The sequence below is a fragment of the Notechis scutatus genome, chromosome 5, assembly GCF_049901735.1.
Source record: "Notechis scutatus isolate UNSWTSFEM ecotype Mainland chromosome 5, rNotScu1.2, whole genome shotgun sequence".
NCBI lineage: Eukaryota > Metazoa > Chordata > Lepidosauria > Squamata > Elapidae > Notechis > Notechis scutatus.
Window position 1 is genome coordinate 13,126,397 of NC_142013.1, and position 26,685 is coordinate 13,153,081.

Genomic DNA, 26,685 nt, shown 5'->3' on the forward strand with positions numbered 1-26,685 from the left:
TACTGCAAAATCCCCATTCCCTTCCCACCCCACTAACCTCCTTTCCAGCTCCGTTCTCCTGTGCAGGGCAACCAAAGAAGACCCAGCCAATCAGCTGGGACTTGATGGGAGGCAGAGAATAGATGGGGGAGGGGCCAGTCAGAGGTGGTATTTGCTGATTCTCCGAACTACTCAAAATTTCAGCTATCGGTTCTCCAGAACTGGTCAGAACCTGCTGAATACCACCTCTGAGTTTCTTGATCTCTCATGCTTGTTGCCCTTTCCTAAATCGTAAATTGTACCCATATGTCCTTGAAATCTATTTCCCAAACCTGGCTCAGTATGTAAGGTAAGGTGCAAAACACATTTGGAACACGGACTTTCTTAGATTTAAGAGAGCTTATGTTTCTTCTAAAAAGCTGTCTTCAACCTGGAGATGGAATTTAGCAGCCAATATCCTTAGTTAACATGTCGTAACCAATTATATGAAACCAAGTTTGAGATTTTAGGACAAAGCCATCAATTGAGGGTCCTCAATTATTTTATTCAAAATTCTCTTCCTGTCTCCTCTTATATAAGCTGCTGCATAAATCTCAGGATGGAAAAATTTAATCGTATCATACAATTCCCCTTGCCCCATACATTGTATGTTCAAATACGAAAGGAATTTTTTAAAATCTCCTTTGCAGTATAAAATACAAAGTTTGGACAGTACATTTTTATTCCACATGTGTATAAATATAACCCAAAGAATATGATTTTAGTATTCCTACCAAAATATTACATTTTTTTGTACAAAAGTTTACAAAACCTTTTTCTCTATATTTACAGCCCAATATTGAAAAGAACTCCCGATCCAATAATGCAAAAGATAAGCGTAGTGCATTTAAATGTAATGGTAAAAAGAAGATACATGGTGATAACAAGATGCAGGGTATTTTTTTTTTCTTGTTTTAAAATTAAAATATTCCCACCTTTTTTTCAGCGTTGGGTCACAAAGGTACAACCTTAAGGTGAAGTGTTCAAAGGCATGGGATTTTAAAATAAACAGAGGTTGCACAACGATATGTCTCTTTTACAACTTTGGTTTATGGAACTTCAGATAATTGGGAATTGTAAGATTTTATAGATCCAATGGCCAGGAACATGCAAGCTGCTCATTATTTCAATTTTCCCACAGTGGTATGCTTCAGATGTATTAGCACTGAAATTTGCAAAATTATTGTTGCAAATATGTTGGCTAGAAAATGTTTGTAGACTCAATCCATCTGTGGAGAGTATAAGATCGGGACACCTGCAGATTCCCAACAGTGTCCTGAGTGAACTTTATACAGGGCAACATAGAGAATCCAAGATGACAAGAAAAACACCACCTTCCATTCCAAAATGTATTATCCCTGCTTGCCACTGTCAGGAGAATTCAAGGGAAGAACTTAGATCTCACTTAATATTGTGCTGTTTATGAACAAAAAGGAATATCTATTTTTTTTAAAAAAATACCTTGAATTTGAACAATGAACTGCTTAAACAGCTATAGTGGTGATTGGCTGGTTGCAATGTGTGCTCAAATAATTAAAACATGTTTGATGGATGTACCATAAGATATCCTTTGAGCCCATAATGTATGTGTGATGTTTGCAGGGATCCCTGCCTCACAGATCCTCATTCTTATTATGTTACTGACATGTAAGATAAAACTGGATTGTTTCGATATAATCTGCATTCTGGGATGCATTAGCATCCCAAATTCAATCCCGTCTCCAATATCTAATTAAAAGGATAAAGAGAAGGGAAGAAGAAACCAACTAGGAGGTGTGAACGCTATAGGAAAGATGTCATGCCCCTGTCGGAATCTGATTTTGAGGGGGAGGCCAAGCAGCTGACAGGGAGTGGGAGTGTGGCTCCGTTGGCTGTGGAAGAAACTGGGGAAGGGCAAAGTCCAGCTGGGCAGAGCAGGGGAGAGGTAGAGCAAGGCAGAGGGAATTTAGAGGAAGATCCAGGGCCACCCTCTCTTCATCCTAGGGCACGCAGGGAGGAACGGAGAAGGGAGCAATGTGAGTTGCATGGCTTATGGGGGAGGAAAGGGCCCCGATTCCCTTCATTAGCTCCAGCTGGGAGCAGAGTGTTTAAAAAGGGAGGTTGTGCACAGCAACTTGTTGGAAGCAAATCGTGAGTTATCTTTTATGGTCGAGGCTTATCTGGGTTCCTAACGTCTTCCCAACTGTGTGTGTTTTGTTGGCCTTTGAAGTCTGCAATTCTTATCCTGCCCTGTCCAATTAATTGCTGCAGTGTGGTTTGTCTGGATTTTTATTTACAGTTTATATGTACTTTGTTTTCGGACTGAATTTCCTCCACTTAAAGACTATTCTTGGGAGTGTTTTTTCTCCAGCCGAAGGTAAATGGGCAAAGTTGGAGGTATTAAAGGGACTTTTCTTACTTATGTGACTGTGTTGCCTTTGTGACAAGACCTGGGTCATCACAGAATGAGGAGGAAGCTTATGAAATTGTAACAGGCTGGAGAAGCTGGTTATTTCTATTTGAAACTTCAAGACAGATCTTGAATAGAAAGTTTCTAATTCTCTTGAGTTTGGTACTCCATATTCTCCCATAAAGAGGGATATTAGGAAGGAAAGTGGGTAAGGAAGCCACTTACGGGGCAAATTATCTGTTTACAGCCTTGTTTATCCCACCTAATTTTGTAGATTTATTTCCAGGAAAGTGGGCAGAAAACTACTGTTTTAAGAAGCATTAGGAACTTTAGAGATTTAGGAAGCTGCCATGTGCGCCAAGGACCTTCAGGATTTTGGGACCACTCCTTTTCTTCCCACACTAAATAGCTTATGGAACCAGGGATGTTTGATATGCATATACGGGTTCTATCAATAAACTTATCTTTCATGGCACCTGGATTCCCTCTATGAAGTGTTAATCTGCATCCCTAAGTTTGATGTACTCCAGATGTTCTGTATTACAATTCTCACGATGTAATGTTTTATTCTCAGTGAATGAAAACGATAAGGATTCTAATAAAACCTATTAGAATGTGCAATGTTAAGGGAAGACGTTTGCTAAAGCTTTCTGAGTTGGGTGTTGTTGTTTTCTGTTTATTTTTCCTCCAGCCAGATTTCTATTTGTATACACATACACACGGATACACAAGAGAATCATTAGTGGATGTCAGCAGTATATTTTTGATGCAGTGCATTTTCCTGGGTCTCCCCTTTGTGTAATAGATGTAAATATTAGCTTACATATCTAGGATTTATTTAGATGATGACCAGCCACTTCTCCGAGTTCCTTCATCATTCAGAACCACTGTGTTTGGAAGCTACGGATCCAGACTTCACCAGCATTAGCATACTTGATAATGGAACAAGCTATGTCTAAGCATGGTTGCATTTATATATATATTTTAAAGGTTGGATCCAGCAACCCACTGTTTTGCTTCCCTCCCTCCTCCCCTAACTTTTGTCTTCTACAAACTGAAGACTGATATCCTGACTTTTCAGTCTTAAAAAAAAAAACACCAGGAGTGCCTCACTGTTAGCTGCCTCAGGAATGGCCTCCTAATATCTCATCAAGGTTGATGTCTTTCATCCAATCATCATTGCTGGGCTCTGTTTTCAACAAAGAGTCAATGAAGTCTGGGTCGCTATTGAGCGCCGGCCCAATGTTATCCGCTTGCTGGCTCAGAAAATCAAACGCCAGATCATTGGAGTGATCTGTTCCTTGAAAAGCCCGGGTGGACATTTGGGTAGCATTCGATGAAAACTGGTTCGAGGACAAGGGGTGGGGTTGTGTCATCCCCACCCTGGGTGGATTTAAGTGGGCCACAACCTCTGCCTGCAACTGAGGAGGCATCGCACTCTGGGGCTTGGGTGGCCCACCCACTTGTCCATTCAGACTTTGGTTCATTTGGCTCATCGGGGATCTCATCTGGAGGGCGCTCAGTTGGTTAGGAGGCACCATGGCCCGCTGAGGAAACTGCTGTAGGGCAGCGGTGCGCTGTAGTGGCGGATTTGTATAGGAGCTTCCAGATGAGAACGGGGACCCCGAAGCCCTCTGTGTTTCCGGTTGCTTCAATCCGGCTTCTGAAGAAACCCAGTTCTGAGCTGCAGCGTTTGAATTGACCATCACGTTTGAAGGTCTTTGTGATGCTGAAGTCCCCTGGTTCAAGCTGAGCTTCCCTTGCTGGGAGTTAACTCCCAAGCCATTGTCAAAGGTCGGCATGTTGTTGCCTTGCCCAGGTGGCGCTGGCCGAGACGCTGCGGGGTTGTTTTGACTGGTGACAATTGGGTTTAGATTTCTATGCTGTGCAACCTGGCTCACTGCTGAGGGTGGCACATTATATGCATTTGCTTGACTGCAGGGAATATTCCCGTAGCAGCTGGCGTGGTGGCCTGCTGGAAGAGAAGGCATTCTGGTGCCATGAGTCGTGGACAAGAGATTTGATTGCTGTGACAAAATGTTAGAAGTGGAAATGGGACTGGAGAAACATAGGTTGGAGTTGATGGTCACAGCCGGTGATCCACCTAGGAGAAGAACAAAGACATAAAAATCCACCCTCCATCATCAGGCCTAAACAAGACTCAGAAACCAAGGTACCCAATAGGACCAGTTACTTCTCTGGCTATTTTCTTATCTCTCACTCAACACAATGATCCTACTAGAGAAAATGAAGCATATTCTACAGCAGTGGTGGCTAACCTTTTGGGAATCCTGTGCCAAAAATTGTGTGCGCACTGGTGCTCGCGTGTTTGTGTGCCAGCATCCAGGAGCCAATGTGCACCCCCGCCCCCTGCACATGTGCGTGCAACCCCCCCACCATCCCCTTACCTGTACTGCACACCTCACAGCTGATTTTCAGCTGGTTTGAGGCCTTTTTCGGCCTCCCAGAGGCTTGAAAAAAGCCTCTGCAGGCCGAATAGGTCTGTTTAGTCACTTCCGGTATTACAGGAAGTGACGAAACAGGCCTATTCGGCCTGCAGAAGCTTTTTCAAGCCTCTGGGAGGTCGAAAAGGCCTCAAACCAGCTGAAAATCAGCTGTGAGTTGCGTGCATGCACAGTGTGGTAAGTTTGCCTGGGGCCCGCATGCTGGTACAAATGGCTCCGTGTGCCACCTGTGGCACATGTGCCAGAGGTTCGCCATCACGGTTCTACAGTAATGCCAAGGACACTATCTAACCATTTCATCCTCTGCTGCCTCTTTCTCCTTTTGCCTTCTAACTTTCCCAATACCAGGAGGTCTTTTCCTGTGAATCCTCTCTTCTCATTTAGTGGCCAAAGTATTTGAGCTTCAGCTTCAGTACTTGTCCTTCCAAAGAACAGTCAGGATTGATTTCCTTAAGGATTGACTTATTTGATCCAAGGGACTCACAAGATACAACAAAAGACAATATTGTGTACAACCCGATAGACTAAAATGGGGTTGGCTATTTTATGTTTCAGAATTTTTGGAAACCCAGCAGATTGTGTGAAGTCAGCCATTATATTAAACCACGATTTGATCTACTGCGGAATAGCATGTTATGTGAATATTTATTCACTTATATTTAGGAAGGAGTGCAGTGAACGAACCCAGCCGATGAGTCAAAGAAATGACAGTGAATCTTCTATTGTTCCATGACTCTTAGTAAACTGAGAGCAAGCTTGATCACAAACCAGGCTTAGTTAAGTGACCAAACTGTCAAACTCCTCCTGACTGAATTATGGAGGCACTTATTTTAATGTGTTGAATTTTAAAGAGAAGGCACTCTGACTGTGGATACAATATTATGATTGAAAGATGAGCTACTAGTAGTTCATAGAGCTTGCTATTCTGGCAGCCAGCCTTAATGGAAAGGTAAAAATTAGCAAGAAGAGGAAACAATTGTTCTTTGGTTAAACACAATACATATAAATAAGCATTTGGTTCTTTGGTTAAACACAATACATATAAATAAGCATTTCCTTTGACTCTGATATGCAAGAGGAATTAAAACATGCTCTCTGCATTCTACAGTAAGCCAATCTGCGATAGAGCAACTTATTTATGACATGGGACTTTTAGTCGGTAACAAGTTCTCATTTATGGGATTAGGTATCTGGAGAGTTGGGATTTATGACTGTCCCTATAGGTAGTCCTTGACTTATGATCACCATTGAGCTCCAAATTTCTATTGTTAAATGAGACCGTTGTTAAGTGAATTTTGTATGTACCACTGTTGCAGAAAAGTGGCCCAGCCTCGCTTTTTTGAACTGCTAAGTGCTCATCCTTTCCAGTTAGAGTCAGTGTGGTCTAGTGGTTAAAGGCACAATGCTATTAAATGCTGCTCCAGATGTTTTGGGATGGTACTCAAGGTGCCCTTCGTTATTGGTACTATCTGTCCTTTCTTTGGCCACAGTCATTCTACAGGCAGGTTTTTAGCAGGGGTGGCCTTGAAAAATTTTAGCAACAGGTTCTCTGCCCTGTTGTTGGGTGGGCGTGGCCAAATCGGCCTCCTGCACCACGGCTGTGGGGGGAGGCATCTTTGCCCTCCCCGGGCTCCAGAGGCTTCCCTTGAGCCTCTGTGAGGACAAAAATGGCTTCCCAGGGCTTCGGAGGCTCTCTGGAAGCCAGAAACGGGCCTGCTTCCGGCCTTCCCGAAATTTCAGGAGGCCCGTTTTTCATCCTCCCCGAGCCTCCCCACGTGACCTGCATTTGCCTGCATCCAAAATGGGCCACATGGGGACTCCTGGGAGGGGAGGGGCAGGATAGACGGGGCCAGCCAGGTGTGGGATTTGGGGGTTCTCAGAACTGTACAGAATCTTAGCTCAAGGATCCCCTGAACCCCTGCGAACCCCCAGCAGCCCACCCTTCAGCTTTGGTTTATGTCACATTTAAGCCCAAAATTTATGCTGCTAAGCGAGAAAATTGTTAGGTGAATTTTGCCCCGTTTTACGACCTTTCTTTCCAGAGTGGTTAGGTGAATCACTGCAGTTGTTAAGTTAGTAACCCGGTTGTTAAGTGAACCTGGCTTCTCCGTTGACTTTGCTTGTCAGAAGGTCACAAAAGGTGATCCATCACATGACCCCAAGACACTGCAACCGTCATAAATACATGCCGGTTGCCAAGCATCTGAATTTTGATTATTGGGAATAATTCAACGATTGTGAAGTGTGAAAAAGTCACATTTTTTTGCAGTACCGTTGTAAGTTCAAACGGTCACTAAATGAAAAGTTCTACGTAAGTGAAGGGTTACCTGTACTTGCTGGGTCCAATGTTGAACCGGCATGAAAAATATGTGTCCTACCTCTGAACTATGCTCCCTCTTAAAGAAAGAACTGGTGTGCAAACTCAAAAATACATACAGGAAAGTAAGTTGCCTAGTTCTAAGTAAAATAGTATTTTAACCGAAATTCTACAGTTCTGGAGAAATCTCTGAACAGACTGTTTGCCTTTTCCAGCTTCTGACATTCAGGTCTTTTAGTGGGGAGTGTCTTGATAATTTTTCCACCCTCTGCTCAGGAATCATTCAGATTTTTGTTTTATCTTTTTGCCCAAGGAAAATGCAAGCAACGTGAAGTATGGATGTGAACGTCCAGGACAAGTAATCCCAACTGATAGGATTGTGGGGCTGCAGTGGGGAGGTGTTTTTTTTGTCATATTAATAACAGATCCCACCATCTTCCTCTGCTCACCCTTTTCCCTCCCCATCTTTTAGTTAGTATTTGCATTTTTATAGTATCTTACTTGTAGTGCTTGTAGCTGTTGTACAGTTTTATCTTTTTAATATTGTAAGCCACCCAGAGTTACCCTTTGGTAATAGTGAATAAATAAAAACATGGATTTTACAGGAAGTGGGGATGAAGGGGATTTTTGTTATTCCTGGATTGGTGGCAGCTCGGGAGGAAACACATATTCTGTTTTTGCTCTTCTTCTCAGACTTTTCAGTGTCAGCAGAAGAGAAGGGGATCATGGATCATCTTTAAACTGAGTTTGCAGGATTGGGGAGGGAAAACAGTAGCAATAGGAAAGAAAATCTGTAAAGATTCTCAGCCATCCAGGTCATGGTTTCCCCAAGATGCTTTTTTCAGGAGGCAACTGGAATTTCTTGTTTTTTTTCCATTTGAAGACGTTTTGCTTCTCATCCAAGAAGCTTCTTCAGTTCTGACTGGATGATGGAGAATGGAAGGATTCATATTCCTTGCAGGCAGCTGGTCATTTGCATCCTTTTAGAGGGTCCTGGAAGAGCTTGGAGGTTTATCTGTGTCCTCAGGGTCACCTGAGTAGCGCTCCTGGTTCCTGTAGTCTGCAATTTTTCCCTCTGGAAATCCGTTCCTACTCCCACACCATTCAAAGGGTATTTCATGCCAAATTGTATAGCTAAAAGTCTGTAGAGATTCTCAGTCATCCAGAGTAGGAATGGATTTCCAGAGGAAACATTGCAGGCTACAGGAACCAGGAGCGCTACTCAGGTGACCCTGAGGACACAGATAAACCTCCAAGTGCTTCAATGACTCTTTAAAAAGGGTGCAAATGACCAGCTGTCTGCAAGGAATAGAAATCCTTCGGTTCCCCACTATCCTGTCAGAGCTGAAGAAGCTTCTTGGATGAGAACAAGAAAGTTCAGTTGCCTCCTGAAAAAGCACCTTTGGGACAATGTGAAAGAAACTATGGCGTTTCGTATCAGAGAGCTGCCTGGATTACACATATCATTAGCAAGTAAGTCGTGCAACCGGTGCTGAATTCGTACTCCAAACATCATTGAAACGAAAAGCAGATAGCCAGGACACATAACATTTACCTGGTGCAACAAAAAGACTCAGGCAACTAAGGCATTTTCTAGATTAGCCAAGATGGAACATGTTGACTTAGTAGACCCAGATGGCCAATACACTATATTCTTTTGTAACAGCCAAAATTGCTTCAGAGGGTGCAGTGGTTAGGAACAATGCTTCTCTCTCTTATTCCCAAGACAAAGTTTCCCTTTTTCTCTAAATTGCTTACTATTTTTAGCTTCTTCATTCTCTTCTTCCCCCCTCCCCCCCACCTTCTTTTTGCACTGGTCTAATTTATACCAGATGGATAGAAATTTCACTCCAATTAGTGTTCAGTGGAGAACATAACCAGACCTTAGATACCAATCCCCCCACCAAAAAAAAACCTGACTGGTACTGCAGAATGTGTCAATTTCTGATTAATGGATTGACAGTCTATCGTGAGGTCTCTGCTCTCTGAAAGTCAATTTTGAGACCGGCTGGGTAATCTTTAATTCTGTTTCATGAAGAGTAACAGTAGGAGGACCACTGAAAATAAATCCAGATCAGAAGACAAATGTATTTAATGAGCCATATGATATATGAGCTTCCGTGGCGCAGTGGTTAGAGTGCTCTACTGCAGGCCACTTCTGCTGACTATCAGCTACCTGCAATTTGGCAGTTCTAATCCCACCAGGCTCAAGGTTGACTCAGCCTTCCATCCTTCCAAGATGGGTAAAATGAGGACCCAGATTATTGGGGGGGAATATGCTGACTCTGTAAAACTGCTTAGAGAAAGCTGTAAAGACTATAAAGTAGTATCTAAGTCTAGGTACTATATTGCTATATGCCACAGTGCAGAACACTTTTTAGAAACATAGTCTTTCAAATATATAAACATTCTCCAGCAAATGAAGAGAAGTTAGGGAGATTCGGAATACCGCATCCAGTTTTGGTCACCACAATATAAAAAAGATGTTGAGACTCTAGAAAGAGCGCAGAGACCAACAAAGATGATTAGGGATCTGGAGGGTAAAATATACCAAGAACAGTTTCAGGAATTGGGTATGTCTAATCTAATGAAAGAAGGACTTGGGGTGACATGTTAGCAGTATTCCAATATCTCAGGGGCTGCCACAAAGAAGAGGGAGTCAAGCTATTCTCCAAAGCACCTGAGGGCAGGAGGAGAAGCAATAGATGGAAACTAATCAAGGAGAGATGCAACCTAGAACTAAGGAGAAATTTCCTGAAAGTTAGAACAATTAATCAAGTGGAATGACTTGCCACCAGAAGTTGTGAGTGGAGGTTTTTAAGAAGAGATTGGACAACCACATGTCTGAAATAGTATAAGATTTCCTGCTTGAGGAGAAGGTTGGACTAGAAGATCTCCAAGATCCCTTCAATGTCTTTTACTCTGTTAGATGTCTCAGAATATACAGTATTTTCTTGAAGATATTTCCGAACATCTCTCTGCTGGTTCCTACTAAAAAGACGATGGGAGGACTGCTGTCCTTGGGATTTAATGCCAACCTAGGAAGCGAGGAAAGGTTCATATCTTTGGAGCGATGACTTAAAAGACAAGATCCCCGCACTATTGTAAGTAAGTAAAATGAGAACCGCCATTTCTATTTCAGGTGTCCTTTCTTCTTGGTGGGTAGACTCTAATGAATTTGAGTTTATGAACATGCTTATGATTCATTTAAACTTGCATCAAGGTTTATGCAGGAGTGGCCTTCAAAAATTTTAGCAAAGGGTTCTCTGCCCGGTTTTTGGGTGTGCGTGGCTATGGTGTGCGTGGCCTAGTCATCCTTCTGCACCACAGCCATGGAGGGGGGATGCTTTTGCCCTCCCCGGGTTCCGGAGGCTTTCTTCGAGCCTCTGGTAAGGCCAAAATGGCCTCCCTAGGTTCTGGAGGCTCGCTGGAAGCCAGAAACGGGCCCATTTCCGGCCTTCTCAAACTTTCGGGAGGCCCATTTTTTCACCCTCTCCGAGCCTCCACACACACCCTGCGCTTACCTGCATCCAAAACAGGCTGTGTGGGGACTTCTGAGAGGAGTGGGGCAGGTTGAGCAGGGTCAGCCAGAAGTGGGATTTGGGGGTTCTCCGAACTACACCGAATCTTAGCTAGGGGCTCTCCCGAACCCCTGCAAACCCCCAGCAGTCCACCCCTGGCATTTATGCCTAAAATGCAGCGCATGAAAATGGAACATGAGGCAATCAGGCTCTGTTAGCCAAATCAGCCTTCTTTAATCTATTCAGAGACCTAGAGAAACATGAGGCTCAGTTTAGATCTTCACCAAGTAAAATTCAAATGCTTGAAAGTGAGGATCCGTGAAGAACGTTTGAATCATCAGACGACTCATTGCATGTTAGAACTGCTCTTCATTTGTGTGTGTGTGTGTGTGTGTGGAAGCCCTTGATTTATCCAGCCATCAGGCAAATTCCAACAGATTTATGTAGGCATTTTCTTTAGACATCCTCCGATTAAGCTGATAGGAGACGGGGTGGGCTCAAAATTGTGAATGGACTTTTAAGCTGTGGGTGCAACTGCACCGATGCCATACAACGTACACGGATACCGTAACAGTGGAGGGGGAAAGGTCAGTGGAGGGTTCCTGAAAATCAATGTAGCTTCTGTGAAGGAAACTGAATGCTGGTTTGTTTGGGGTAGGGAAAAGGCCTCGGGAAAGATTATTAAGGGACAAGGAGACTTTTGTGTTTCGAATGGATGAAAGGAAAGGAAAGTTTAGGAGGAAGGAAGTTTGAGAGACCAGGGAGACGGGAAAACAGGAAGAAAACAGGAGAAACTCCCACATCGAACTTGGAGAGAAGGAAGACCTGAAGTGATGTTCAGGGGGAAAGAGCCACGTGTCCCACACTCAAATGAGTCAAATCTTTGTCTGAAGGTGGCTTGTTTGCTTTTATGCTTACCAGAATATTGGTGTGTTTGCTGCACATTGACTTGTCCCCTTCTTTGGTCCTTATAATCTGGTGGTGGTCTTGTAAGGTGTCTATTCAGTTGATCTTGAGGGGTGCCTTTCTCCTACAGGAGGAAGAAAAAGAGAAAAGCATTCTCTATTTATTTATTATTCTGAAGATTTGAAAAGAATCACCTGACAGCATATAAGGTAAAGTTAAAGGTTCCCCTCACACATACGTGCTAGTCATTTCTGGCTCTAGGGGTCAGTGCTCATCTCCGTTACAAAGCCGAAGAGCCAGAGCTGTCCGAAGATGTCTCCGTGGTCATGTGGTCAGCATGACTAAATGCCGAAGGCACATGGAATGCTGTTACCTTCCCATCAAAGTGGTCCCTATTTTTCTACTTGCATTTTTTACGTGCTTTTGAACTGCTAGGTTGGCAGAAGCTGGGACAAGTAACGGGAGCTCACTCCATTATGTATTGCTAGGGATTCGAACTGCCAAACTGCCAACCTTTCTGATCAACAAGCTCAGTGTCTGAGCCACCACCACATTCTCTATTTATTTATTATTCTAGAGGTTTGAACAGAATCACCTGACAGCATATACATACATTCAAAGATGTATTCTCAAAGGATATCATACTCCATTGATGCAACAGAGGTGTTAAGAGTTTGCAGCAGAAATTCATGTATAGAAAACACACAGATGACTGATTCAGCAGGATCATTAACTTCTTTATAAACATATTAACATGTTGAAGTTAAGTTTACAATACCATTAATAGATTCTTTCAACCTAACATTAGCAAACACACAAGCAGCAGCTCAGAGCAGATATCAGTTTCAGCAAACAAGCAAGACTAGTTTCACTTTCAATTCTCAGCAAAGCACACAGAGCTAAACCACACCCAGGCTGTCAGCTCCCATTGGCTGGTCTGTTGTCACGCTAACTTTGTTAACCATGTCTCTGCCAGTTAATGAATATACTCTGACAAGAGGAGAAGCAGGTGGGGAGCTGTGGGATATTTATTAGAACACATTTCTCCAGCTTGATGTCCCTCAGAGTGGTTGGAATTAATTTTGGAAACTAACTTCTCAACAATGGAGGACAACAGGCTCCTGGGGAAGCTGGTAGAGATAACTGTAATTTCAGGTTATGAAATATGGAGACCCCACAGTTCAAGTGAAATATTTGTATATTGTTTGGGATGAAACAGATATTTAGGAACTGTTGCTGGGACATATCTGATATCTATGGAGATTCTCAATCTTCCAGGTCATGGTTGTCCCAAAGGTGCTTTTTCAAGAGGCAACTGGACTTTCTTGTTTTTATTTGAAGATGTTTCGCTTCTCATCCAAGAAGCTTCTTCCGCTCTGATGGGATGCATTCAGACGAGAATGCAACTGACCAGCTGCTTGCAAGAAGTATAATTCCTTCCATTCCACACCATCCAGCCAGAGCTGAAGAAGCTTCTTGGATTAGAAGCGAAATGTCTTCAAAGAAAAACCAGAAAGTTCAGTTGCCTCTTGAAAAAGCACCGTTGGGACGACAATATCTGATAGTTCTAAGAAAAGGCTATAAATTAATGCAGGCAACTTAAGTGATCTGGATGGAATAATAACTTTTCTTTCTTATGCCTCACTCTTCCTGCAGAAGAAAAGCATTTCCAGTCCAATTGGGCAGTTCTGGAAAGCACACCAAATTTTGCCTGAAGGGTGTGTGTGTGTGTGTGAGATCCTTGTTTGTCATCTGCCTGTGCTAAAAAGAAAATGGTACTTGCTGCACTGTATCAACTCTGTATCAACAATGATTTGATTGCAGACAAGGGTAGGAAATTTGTATTTTCATCCCCAAGGACCTGCTGTCCTTGGGGATAAAAATACAAACTTCCCACCCTTGTCTGCAATCATATCATTGCTGATTTCTGTACTGAGGTCCTTCTCTAATATTTTTACAGGTAGTCCTCACAGTCATAATGGCACCCAGAATTTCTAATAAACCATGAGGATGGTCATAAGTCAAGGCACTCATGTGACCAGATCTGATTTTATGACTTTTTTGCAGTGATCTTTAAACAAAGCAATTTATTACTATGGGTGTTTTTTTCTGGAAACCTGCAAAAAATAACACTAGCACTTAAGACTTCTATACTACTTCACAGTGCTTTACGGCCCTCTCTAACCTGTTTCCAGAATTAGCCTATTGCCCCCAACAATCTGGGTACTCATTTTACCGACCTCGGTAGGATGGAAGGCTGAGTCAACCTTGAGCCAGTTAGAATCGAACTCCTGGCAGTGAGCAGTGAATTAGTCTGCAATAATGCATTCTAACCACTGTGCCACAATGTCATAAATCTCAGTTATGTGACCATGGAAGGCAACAACCAGTTGCAAAAGTGAGATAATTGCCAAGTGCCCAAAATATAGTCATGTAATCAGGGGGATATGTGCAACTGTCAGAACTCCGGAAACTGGGTTGTAAGTGCCTCGTGGGAAGGGCGGGGTAGACTCTATTGTAACTTTGAACAGTCACTAAGGGAGGACTATCTGCTGTTCCATGAATCATAAATTGTCAAGCTATGGTTCATCTGAAACAAACAAATAAAAATGTGAGGAGGGGTAAGGAAACGTTCAGTTCTAAAACTCATAATGTCTAAGGTTCCCCTAAAGACTAGTTGACCATCATCCTTCTACAATGACTTCAAGGTTTCAGAGAACCTTCTCAGCATCTGCTCCTGACCTAGCTAACTAGAGAAGACATGTGAACCTCTAATGTTCCCCATGGACAAGACATGTTCAACTTTCGTGCTCTTGCTTCAGAAGCACACGTATGGATTCTTCAGAACTGCTAGGCCTAGGAGTGCAATTTGGATTGGCCACCAAACTTCTCAAGGGCCAAACAATTCCAAATGAGTTGGGCAGTTTTTTCCCCTTACATTTCCTTTTTGGATCCTGGCAGGTTGTTTTACTGTGTCTACCCGAAAATAAGCCCTATCCCAAAAATAAGCCCTAGCTCGATTTTTTAAAACGTGCCTAATATAAGCCCTACCTCCAAAATAAGCACTAGTTAAGACCCCACCCACTCCCTCCCGTAGTCTGGTTGCATGAGGTGGGGCAAGATGTATGCGTAAAAGCTAGGGAAGGGGTGGGGGTTGGGATGAGCTGCCCCACACACCTCACACCTGCTTACCTTAGGACCACTGCAGCCAGACCTCCCAAGCCCCAACCGCATGGTGCTTGGCCATGAGCGGCCACAGAAGAAATGGGTGTTGTGGCATGGGAGGTGCAGTGGTCCTAAGGGAAGGGGTAAGACATCCCCAAAAAATAAGACCTGGTGCTTATTTTGGGGCCCAAAAGAAAATAAGACTGGGTCTTATTTTGGGGAAAACACGGGTATATAGAGCTAGAATAGAAAACTGGGATATTTACTGCTTCAGTTAATATTTGGTGCTGCTGCTGAAGGAGGAACTGTTGTTTCAGCTGCTGATTCAGCAATGCTTGTGGCGATGAGTTGATGTAGTTGGTTCCAGTGTTTGTATTTGTGCACGAGGAAGATCCTGGGTTGGTGCCTCCACTTTGATTCAAGACAGCATGTTGATTCTGGAACAGAAAGAAGGAAAGAAGGGATGAATCCAAAGAGGTACAAAGGTACAGACAAGCCAAAATGGAAAAGGGACCCTATCTTCTTGGAAGGGGATCAAAAGAAAGATTCTTCTGTTATAAGTTGTGGTGTCTACTGGAAGAACTTGACCAAAGCATAGTTTGAAAAAAAAAAATTAAGGCTATCCTTGCATGTGAAATGAAAATCTTGAAGCTCAAAGAAATAGCAATAGCACTTAAACTTATATACCGCTTTACAGTGCTTTACAGGCCTCTCTAAGTGGTTTACGGAGTCAGCCTATTGCCCCCAACAATCTGGGTCCTCATTTTACTGACCTCAGAAGGATGGACGGCTGAGTCAACCTGGAGACGGTCAGGATCAAACTCCTGGCTGTCGGCTGAATTGTCCTGGGAACTATGAGGAACTACACGTCATAAGAGCTAGTAGTTGATCATGGAACATCAGCTATCGCTACAGATATAATTATGCAGTTGTAACATTTTATTCCTTTATCCTACTGTTTTGGGATGGGAGGGACATACTATTTTTCTATCAGTTAACTCCATTTTCACTTGATCTCATTATAGGTCGACTTATTTTGTCTCTCCATAAATGTTTACCACATTTTTATATGGCATTGAACAAGCAAAACAGTAGCTCTGATCTTGGACATGAAGGCAGATAAGTCTAATGGCCAATGCCACCAGAGGGTAGATATCTTTCTTATTTGATCTCACACCACATTTTCTTCCACATGCAGGTTCCACATGCAGGTTTTTTGATCACACATTTTGTTATATTAAATATTGCTTTGAAAAGCTGGTCAGTTGGACAATAAATCGTTTATCTAATTTATCCCTGAAGTAAATTTTGCACATGAAAATTTGGGAAACTGCCACAGTAAGGAATGGGGGGAAAAAAACAACAACCTTTGCACGAATTGTGATGGGTGGCCCATGTCTTATTTACTGAGGTAAATAAAGGTTAATGGAGCCAGTTCATCTCTGATATACAATGCGTTCTTCAAATTTTGTTTTTATATCGAATATTTAAGCTTTCTATCTTCCTCCTTGGTAAAATGATGTGTCTTCTCTTTGGTTCTATTTCTTTTCAGAATAAATGTTGGAAAAAAGAATTGGAAATTGTAGGCACATATAGCTCTCTCTGTGTGAAATCAGAATGGCTGGCTTCTTTCTTTTTTAGACACCATTGTGGCCAAGAAACAAAACCAAGGACTACATGATGTATTTAACCTGATGTAAACTGAGGCTAGGAATTTCCATGTTCCCATCAAATTCTAGGCAATTATCAAGACCAGAGTTTCAGATTAAACTAGCCACTCACCCAGGAAGTTATAATTTAGTTCCTGCCCATTGCTCTTTCTGAATTCCACTCATTCATTATTTATTTTATGTGTGGGTAAGCATTATTGCCCAATTCTTCTGTCAAAAAGCTAATTAGGGCAGTTTATGAGAATGTAAAACGAAGCAATATAATTTGGGAGCAAATCACCAATAAAATGGTGCAGCCAAGGGATTAAAAATCTTTTCACAAAGAACCAAAGAGCAGTTGGAGAAGGTAAGGTAAACCCTCCTCTGAGTCTCACAGGTGCTTTTTTTTTTTCTTTTCCAAAAGGCAACATGACTTTCTTGGTGTTTTCCTTTGAAGACTTTCACACAAGTCCAGTTGCCTTTTGAAAAAAGCACCTTTAAGACAACCGTGACCTGGATGACTGAAAATCTCCACACAGACATCGCCTCTGAGTCAAACTTGACCCTTAACAACTTCATGGACATAACCATAATTTTCTCAGCAACCATAGACAAATGGCTTGACACTGCCACCTTCTGGGATTTCTCCCCCCAACTTTTCAGGCTAGTGTACCGTGCTGGGACTTCCTAGTTGGATTTCTAATCCAATACCAACCATTTACAATCCTGTGTAGCTTTTTAAACATCAGCCAAACTCAAAGCAATCTTCATTGGTTGTTTAATGTCAAAATGTCAAGATATGTCCCTATGACTATTATTAAGTGTTGAACCTGATGATTCTTGACTCTTGACTAATGTATCTTTTATTTTATGTACACTGACAGCATCTGCACCAAGACAAATTCCTTGGGTGTCGAATCACACTTGGCCAATAAAGAATTCTATTCTATTCTATTCTATTCTATTCTATTCTATTCTATTCTATTCTATTCTATTCTATTCTATTCTATTCTATTCTATTCTATTCTATTCTATATGGACTAGGTGGACATTCTCACCACTACTGTAAGAAAGTCTGTATTGATTATTTGATTTATCTCATCTGAAGACAGAGCACTTAAATTAAAAGGAAGATCCCATCTACCCATCCATCTTTCCAGGTGACATTAACACCACTTTCAGTCTATAGCACATGGGTGTCAAATTGCCACGTCATGTGACATTTTCTGATGTTTCCCTCATTTACGGAGCTGGGGTGGGTGTGGCCTGCCCGTGATGTATCCGGCCTGCAGGCTGCCCGTTGGACACCCCTGCAGATCAACAAGCCAACCTAATTCTAACCCTAACCCTATTGTGAAGTATCCTCAGAACAAGGCATTATGAGATATTCACAGTCCTCTCTCTATAGGCAGTTATCATGGCCTACTAATAATTGAAGTATAATGCTCAGCTCTCGGATAGGTAAAAATTCAGAACGTGATTAAACAACCAGATGTTTAGTATTATTTGTAAACATAGAATAGAATAGAAGAATTCTTTATTGGCCAAGTGTGATTGGACAAACAAGGAATTTGTCTTTTGGTGCATATGCTCTCTGTGTACATAAAGAAAAAAATAAAATACAATCATCAAGAATCATAAGATACAACACTTAGTGATAGTCATAGGTTACTAATAAGCAATCAAATCACACTAGGAAACAAATAAAAAAATATAAAATTGTAAAGATACAGGCAACACGGTTATAGGCAACATGATCAAGTTTTTTTTAAACACGAACAAAGGCCGACAGTGATTTGTGTCTAATTTGTTTCTTCATGTGCTCAGTGTAGTCTCCTGCTGAGGCAGTCTGGAGTATTTCCTGTCTCGGCTATGGAGTGCTCATGGGTGATCAGATGGGGCAGTCTTCTTAAATATGTCCACATAATGTCTCCCAAGTACAGATGTTGGAATCCTATAGGCCAGTGTTTCTAAATCTCAAGTGAATTTTAGATGCCGGCTGGGGAATTCTGGGAATTGAAGTCCACGCATCTTGAAGCTGCCAAGGTTGACAAACGCTGCCCTTCTGTGGGAAGGCAATGGGGTGTAAAATATTTTATACGGATTGATGCAAAGAGGAAAATATGAGAGCCGTGGTTCTTGAGAATACGTAGGTGTGAATGCCCGTGCGTCCATGTGCAACTGACAAAACCCTTTGTCATTTTTGCTATGGATAAATTCTTCCAGGGAGGCCAAAAATGTAGTTGTTTATTATTATTTTTCATTCTTTCTTAGGCTGTCAGAAAATTATCTCCTTCTACCTTACAGCAAATAAATAAATAAAAAAGGTCTGATTTAATACATGCTTGGTTGCTGATTGTGTTGCCTGGAAAGATTTGGAAATATTATCCCCCTTTTCCGCCTCCCCCTTTCATTCACTCAAACCACAGCTATGCATGTCAGAGATTTCTCATTCTTTTCATGCTTAGGGTCTGACAATAAGATCCTATCCTCATATTGCCTTGGCGCAGTCAACCTCAATTTATTCCCCTTTCCTAGCTGGGGAGCCATTCATATGGGAGAAGACCATTCAGAACAACAACACTGGGAACATTTTAACTTGTTTCTTTAGCTTTTGCTTCAAATGCCTCCTCTTCCCCCCCCCCCCCCGGTTAAAAAAATGTTTTGTTTATCTTGGTTTCTTGCAGAAGTCACAAATGCCTGGAATTGGGAATTGTGATAAACCATAAAGCAGGCATGGATTATTTTAGCAGGCAAAGATTGCTGTTTGGGGTGTGCAGCTACTGTTGGCTCAAGGATTGGAGGCTAAAACATAAAAAGAACGGTTGCCAGAATTGGGTATGTCTAATACTAATAAAAAGAAGGGCTAGGATGACATGATAGCAGTCTTTCAATATGTATGAGGCTGCCCCAAAGAAGAGGGAGCCAAGCTATTCTCCAAAGCACCTGAAGGCAGAACAAGAAGCAATGGATGGGAACTAAGGAAGGAGAGAACCCACCTAGAAATAAGGGGAAAAATATCCTGACGGTAAAACAATCAGGGCAATGGTTTTCCTCCATAAGTCGTGGGTGCTCCATCACTGGAGATTTTTAAGAAGAGATTGGACAACCATTTGCCTGAAAATAGTATAAGGTCTCCTGCTTGAACATGGGGGTTGGACTAGAAGACCTCCAAGGTCCCTTCCAACTCTGTTGTTCTGTTAAGGACCATTATCAGACATAAGAAAATTTGTGCTCCAAAACTAAGTGGAGGGCCAGGGTTCCAAGTGGACCTGAATTTGGAGAGTTGGTATAAAACAGAAAGTACAGTAGACCTGGGTTGTTGCTAAAACAAGGAAACTACTAAGTGGCAGAAAAGAATTAAAGGCCTCCATAACTCTCTGTTATCACCTAACAATTTAGCCTTCAATGTCACAAAGGAGTTTTTCCTTCTTAAAATATCCCAAAATGGCTCGACTATATTGCCTACACACATTTTTTTTGGGAGGGGTGGGGAGGTAATATGGTAATATATAAGAGGTGCTAGTATTTTGCAGATGGCCCATGTGCTCCCTTCTTTGCATCCTAGTTTCAGGTAGTCTAACGCTGAAGTCCATACTGTGAAAAGCAGAATGATGAAGTTACCTACAGTAGTTGGGTAATGAAACATCTACAAGAAGACAATCAAGCTGAGAGAACACCAAGGATTCCACAACCTTTCTATTTTCTGCTTGAATGACCCACAGACAAGCCAGCCAACAAGAATAGGAAGGCCAAGAAGGAGAGGGATGACCATCAGGTCTTGCTATGATCATCCTCTGAACACTGACTTGGCCTGCTACCAACGCAGACTGGAATGGGACCAGCATGGAAGATAAACAGTAGAACTGACCTTTCGCTGAAACAGAAGCAAACAAATCATCTAGTGCAGTGATGGCTAACCTTTTGGGGCTCCTGTGCCAAAAACTGCATGCGCACACACTCACATGCCAGCACCCAGAATGAAATGCGCCCCCCCTCCCCATGCCCCCTGCGCATGCGTGTGCAATTCCTCACACCCACCCCTTTACCTGCACTGCGCTTCACAGGTGATTTTTCAGCTGGTTTGAGGCCTTTTTCGGCCTCCCAGAGGCTTGGAAAAAGCTTCTGCAAGGCTTTTCAGGCCGAATTATATCCCCGTTTTGTCACTTCCGGTATTACAGGAAGTGACAAAACGGGCCTGAAAAGCCTTGCAGAGGCTTTTTCCACGCCTCTGGGAGTCCGAAAAAGGCCTCAAACCAACCGGAAAAAAACACAGCTGTGAGGTACGCACATGCACAGTGAGGTAAATTTGCCTGCGGCTCGCGTGCCAGCACAAATGACTCTGCGTGCCACTTGTGGCACACATGCCATAGATTTGCCATCATGGATCTAGTTTTTTTTGTGTATGGGCGATAAACAAACATAATCTCTGGAGAGACTAGGATACTGTCCTGCTTCTCCCTTCTCTTTGGAAGAAGGGGTCTCTCAAAATACACAAGGCATAAAAAGAACTAAATATGAAAGCGTATGTAGAAATAGTCATTAAATTTATAAGTCAGTGAGCCAAAACAAAGATATGCAACAATGTACAATTAAGAATGTAAACGGCCTAGGTTTGACATAGGATCATTTTCATGGAGATGTTGCAAGGGTCAACATGACCAAACCAGCTATCTGCAACTGGGAAAAAGGGAAGGTAAAATCAGTCTCTTCCACATAAGGCTTGCATCATACTCCTACAACTGATCTGAGCCAGCAGTGTGCTGCAGCTGCCAAAAAAGCCAACCCAGTTCTAGGCTACATTAACAGAGGGGTAGAATCAAGATCATGTGAAGTGTTAATACAACTTTATAATTCCTTGGCAAGGCCACACTTGGAATACTGCATCCAATTTTAGTCACCATGATGTAAACAAGATGTTGAGACTCTAGAAAGAGTGCAGAGAAGAGCAACATAGAGGATTAGGGGACTGGAGGCTAAAATATACAAAGAACAGTCGCTAGAACTGGATATGTCTAGTCTGATGAAAAGAAGGACTAGGGGAGACAGGATAGCAGTGTTCCAATATTTGAGGGGCTGCCACAAAGAAGAGGGAGTCAAGCTATTCTCCAAAGCACCTGAGGGCAGGACAAGAAGCAATGGGTAGAAATTAATCAAGGAGAGAAGCAATTGAGAACTAAGGAGAAATTTCCTGACAGTTAGAACAATTAATCAGTAGAACAATTTGCCTCTAGAAGTTGTGAATGCTCCAACACAGGAAGTTTTTAAGAAGAGTTTGGACAACCATTTGTCTGAAATAGTACAGGGTTTCTTGGCTGAGCAGGGGGGTTGGACTAGAAGACCTCCAAGGTCCCTTCCATCTCTGTTCTTTTATTCTATTTTGCTTTGATCTCTGCCTCTGAGGTTCCATCTTACCATTTCTGATGAGCAACCAAACTAATTTTCTTCTGACCCTCAACTGTCCCAAAAGCCTACATTTAAAAAGTCTTCAACTTAGTGATTTGACTTAGTTGAGCTTCATGTGGATGAGCTGCTTTCTCATTGGTCAGAATTCTAGATAATCCTTGACTTTGGCTCCATATAACACTCCCTTCTCTTTTCAGCTACAATGATGTCATAGCATCACGGTGTCCTTGTCTAGCCTATGGGGATTTCCCCAATTACTCCAGCAGTTTTGGAGACTATCCCTTTGTTGTGAGTCAGTGTGGTGTGGAAAGGAAGGGAGGGGACAGGAAACTGTCAAAAGGCTGATAGCTATTCTATCCCTAGTCTGATGGAGGGAGTACAGGTTAGTTCTAGGCACCACTGTGACAGTTGCAGTTAGGACAATCACAAACCATTGCACAAAGAACCCTGAGAGGAGATGTTGACCACAGTGGAAGTACCTTCTCTTAAAAATCTAGATCTTGTCCAAAGCTGCCAAACACCTGAATTTAGATCCGGGGTGTCAAACTTGATTTCATTGAGGGCTGCATCAGGGTTGTGTTTGACCTTGGGGGCTGGGGTGGATGTGGCCAGCTGGACGTGTCGGGGGTGCCTGTGTTGGCCCCAGTGGTGTATTAACCATTAAGCAGACTAAGCACGTGCTTAGGGCACCAGGCCCAAAGGGGGCACCACAAAAACTTTTATGTAGCCCAGGGGGTCTGCAACCTTAAACGCTCAAAGAGCCATTTCCCACAGAAAAGAAAACACCGGGAGCCAATAATTTAACAACCGGTGTGACTGGGTGGGCATGGCCAACTCGAGGTCACTCACTCCCACTCATTAACCTCTTGCTCTGGGATATGGAATGAGTCTCCATCCCTCGCCACCCCCCCCCTTACCTTCTCAGGCCAGGTGAGGAGTGACGGGGAGGGGAAGGGCCAGCCAGTGGTGGAATCAGCTGACAGGGAGCGCAGCAGACAGCCGAAAGAGCCGCATGTGGCTCCAGAGCCACAGGTTGCAGACCCCTGATGTGGCCTAAGCTTGGCTTTGTTTGTACAGTACAAAGGATGGGGGGGAGGGGGGGCAGCAAGATTTGTCAGTGCTTAGGGCACCAGTGAGCCTTACTGGTTGGCCCGAGCGCTCTCCCAACAAAAATGGGCTCCCGAGCTGCGTTTTTGAGTGCGATGGCCTCCTGCAATCTTTGCCAGTGAAAACAGAGCTCAGGAGGGCTGCACACAGGTCTCCCAAGCTCTGCTTTTGATGGCAGAGGCACTGCGGGCCAGTGCTGTTTCTAGGGTGGCTCTGCGGGCCAGATTTAAGCACCCCCATGGGCCAGATCTGGCCCCTGGGCCTTGAGTTTGATACCCTGATTCAGATCATGGACCACAGGGATGCTGCAATGGTTCGAGGTGTAAAAAATATATCAGTCATATCAGATTTTTCAATGGCACTGTAACTGCGGTCAATAAATGAACTGTTGCAAGTCGAGTAGACTCTCCTGCTCGAGCAGGGGGTTGGACTAGATGACCTCCAAGGTCCCTTCCAACTCTGTTATTCTATGATTCTATGAGTAGTGTAGTGCAAGATCAGAAGAAGTGGAGAGATGTGGCCCATAGAACCACCAAGAGTCAGACATGACTGAATGGAAAACATCAACAGCAGCTGTCATGAGATAGACTACACCTCACAGGAAATATCCGTTTGGCCAAAGCACAGTGAGTTTGATCAGGAATGTTTTTTTTAAATTAAATGCTGGAGAGAGGAAATTGAATCCTTGAAATAAGGGACTTTTAGTGACATCTCCTGTATTGAAGAAAGTGTGAGTCTTATAGAAATTAGGCCTCTTGAAAATCAGAGTAGCATCTGAAAGAATGTCCTCTCTTTAAAAAAACACTCTTTATAGAGTGGTACTAATACCACCCTATAAAGCCTTAGTAAGACCACACCTAGAGTACTGCATCCAGTTTTGGTCACCACACTATAAAAAAGATGTTGAGGCTCTAGAAAAAGTACAGAGAAGAGCAACCAGGATGATTAAGGGGACTGGAGACTAAAACATATGAAGAATGGTTACAGGAACTGGGCTTGGCTAGTCTAGTGAAGAGAAGGACCAGGGAAGACATGATAGCAGTCTTCCAATATTTGAGGGGCTGCCACAGAGAGGAAGGGCTCAAGCTATTTTCTAAAGGACCTGGAGGCCAGACAAGGAATAATGGATGGAAACTGAACAAGGAAAGATTTAACCTGGAAATAAGGAGAAACTTTCTGACAGTGAGAACAATCATCCAATGGAACAGCTTGCCCTCGGCAGTTGTGGGAGCGCCATCAATTGAGACTTTCAAGAAGAGATTGGACTGCCATTTTTCAGAAATGGTGTAGGGTCTCCCGCTTGGGCGGGGGGTTGGACTAGAGGACGTACAAGGTCCCTTCCAACTCTGATTATCTGTTATCTGTTAAAAGTCGTGATCTCCAGTCAGAGGTGGTATTTGACGGTTCTCCGAACAACTCAGAGTCTCTACTATCAGTTCTCCAGAACTGGTCAGAACTTGCTGAATACCACCTCTGCTTCCTTCCTTCCGTAATGGTTTTCACACAACCAAGAAAAAGATGTGGATGATGCCTTCCAAAATTATGCCTCTGATTGTTTTTTATGGCAGTCATGAAACAAATCATCTGGCTGTTTGTTAAGCAAATCCACTCTCCAGAATAGGTTTTTTTAAAAAAAAAAAATCCAGAAACTGGGAAAAAAAAGTCACAAATTGCAGTCACCTAAACGGGGATGCTGCGACCTATTGTGAACGCCAGCCAAAATGAGATCATGTGACTGAGTGGGCTGGCCCAACATTTTACCACAGGTGGAAATGTTTTACGGACTTTTCTGAAGCTGTCCTAATTTCTCATCCTAATTGAGGACTACCTGTACTCAAATGGAAGCAGGGTTTCACACTAGATCAGGGGTGTCAAACTCAAGGCCTGGTGGCCAGATCCCACAGAGTACTTAGATCTGGCCCGTAGTGAGCCCTGGAAATCACGAAGAGTTGGCCCACGGTGCTTCCCAAGCTCCGTTTTTGCTGGCAGAGGATTTCAGGAGGCTGTCCCAGCCGAAAACGGAGCTTGGGAATCCCATTTTCTGTGGCAGAGCACCTGGGCCATAGGTGCTGCTGACACAAGTGATGTCAAGCTGGCCACGCCCACCCTGGCCACGCCCACTCCTGCCCCCGAGGTCAAACACAACCCTGATGAGGCCTTCAATGAAATCAAGTTTGGCACTCCTGCACTAGATCAATGCCTCTCAACCTGGGCAACTTTAAGAAATCTAAACTCCAACTCCCAGAATTCCCCAGCCAGAATAGCATATAGCTGGCTGGGGAATTCTGGGAGTTGAAGTCCAGATTTCTTTAAGTTGCCAAGGTTGAGAAACACTGCACTAGATGATCTGTCTGGTTCCTTCCAACTTCCCTGATTCTATGACTTCAGAATAACAGAAGGGGCCTTGGAGGTCATTTAGTCCCACCCCCTGCTCAAGCAGGAGACCCCATTCTATCCATAATCTTGGAAGATTCCAAACCAGTTAATACGACTTTACTCATTTAAACTGCTTGAAGATAAGAGGATGATTATCAGAAGTCATTATGTATTTGTCACGAAGAAATCTTGCCTGAGTAATCTTATCCCACTTTCTGATGAAATTCCTGAAAAGATCATGGGGAAGGTTGTAGACCTTAGACAACGTGTCTTGGTTTCAGCAAAGCACGAGAAAAATCTCATCACATGTTGATTAGCTAGGCAGCAGAAGGATAGCATGACAAGGAAACCGATGCCGAGCTGGCTTGGAAGCCTTACTCAAAGAGCTCTCATAAATGGTTTCTCCTCAAACAGGGAAAAATATATCCAGAAGTAAATTATTACACCAAGAAGATATTAGTGTAAATCGGTGTTTCTCAACCTTGGCAGATTTGAGAGCTGTGGACTTCAACTCCCATAATTCCCAGATTTGTTTTTTTCGCCAAAGTGATCTCTTTTTGGATTGAAATTTCCTTATTGTTATGGGTAATCTGTTTTTCCTGGTTTTAGGAGTTGTTATTGGTACATATAGTTTGATGGCTCTTTTGATTTCTAGTAAGAATATGTTGTAATGGTCAGAATTGCATCCAGTGAATAGAAATTGCCAATTAAGTGTTGTACCTTATGATTCTTGACTCTTGACCAATGTATCTTTTCTTTTATGTACACTGAGAGCATTTGCACCAAGACAAATTCCTTGTGTGCCCAATCATACTTGGCCAATAAAGAATTCTACTATTCTACAATGAAGTTGGGCAATGTTGTCTTCCTATTAATTGCTCTTCTTAACACAAGGAAGTGCAGAATTGGGACTCATGACTTCATTGTTGTTACAGGTAATCCTCAAATTACAACCGCAATTAAGCCCCAAATTCCTGTTGCTCAGCGAGACAGCTGCTAAGCGAGTTTTGCCTCCTTTTACAACCTTTCTTGCCACAACTGTTAAGTGAATCGCTGCAGTTGTTAAGTTAGTAGCATGGCTGTTATATGAATCTGGCTTCCCCATTGTCAGAAAGTCACAAAAGGGGATCGCCTAAGCCCGGGACACTACAACCGTCATAAATATGAGTCAGTCGCCAGGTGTCTGAATTATAGCCATGTGACCATGGGGACACTGCAATGGTTATAAGTGTGAAAAGTGGTCATAAGTCACTTTTTCATGCTGTTGTAACTTTGAACAGTCATTTTAAGCAAACTTCCTATATTTGCCAAGTGCTTTTATCTCAGAGACTTCTCAAATTCTAAGGTTCACTTACAGTTATCTGAA

The 26,685-nt window shown here is 42.9% G+C and overlaps 1 protein-coding gene across 1 annotated transcript in view; it reads right to left on the minus strand.

Annotated features, from left to right (window-relative positions):
- Window positions 1-572: 572 nt before the first annotated feature.
- The window catches only part of MAML2 (mastermind like transcriptional coactivator 2), a 209,491-nt gene continuing 183,378 nt past the window's right edge, over window positions 573-26,685 (minus strand). Inside the window, exons 3-5 of the mRNA XM_026675598.2 lie at window positions 15,048-15,218; window positions 11,629-11,740; window positions 573-4,511 (exon numbers count right to left, since the gene is read on the minus strand). Of these exons, the coding sequence (XP_026531383.2) occupies window positions 3,532-4,511; window positions 11,629-11,740; window positions 15,048-15,218 (1,263 nt within the window). The 3' untranslated portion in view covers window positions 573-3,531. The remainder of the gene's footprint in view (window positions 4,512-11,628; window positions 11,741-15,047; window positions 15,219-26,685) is intronic.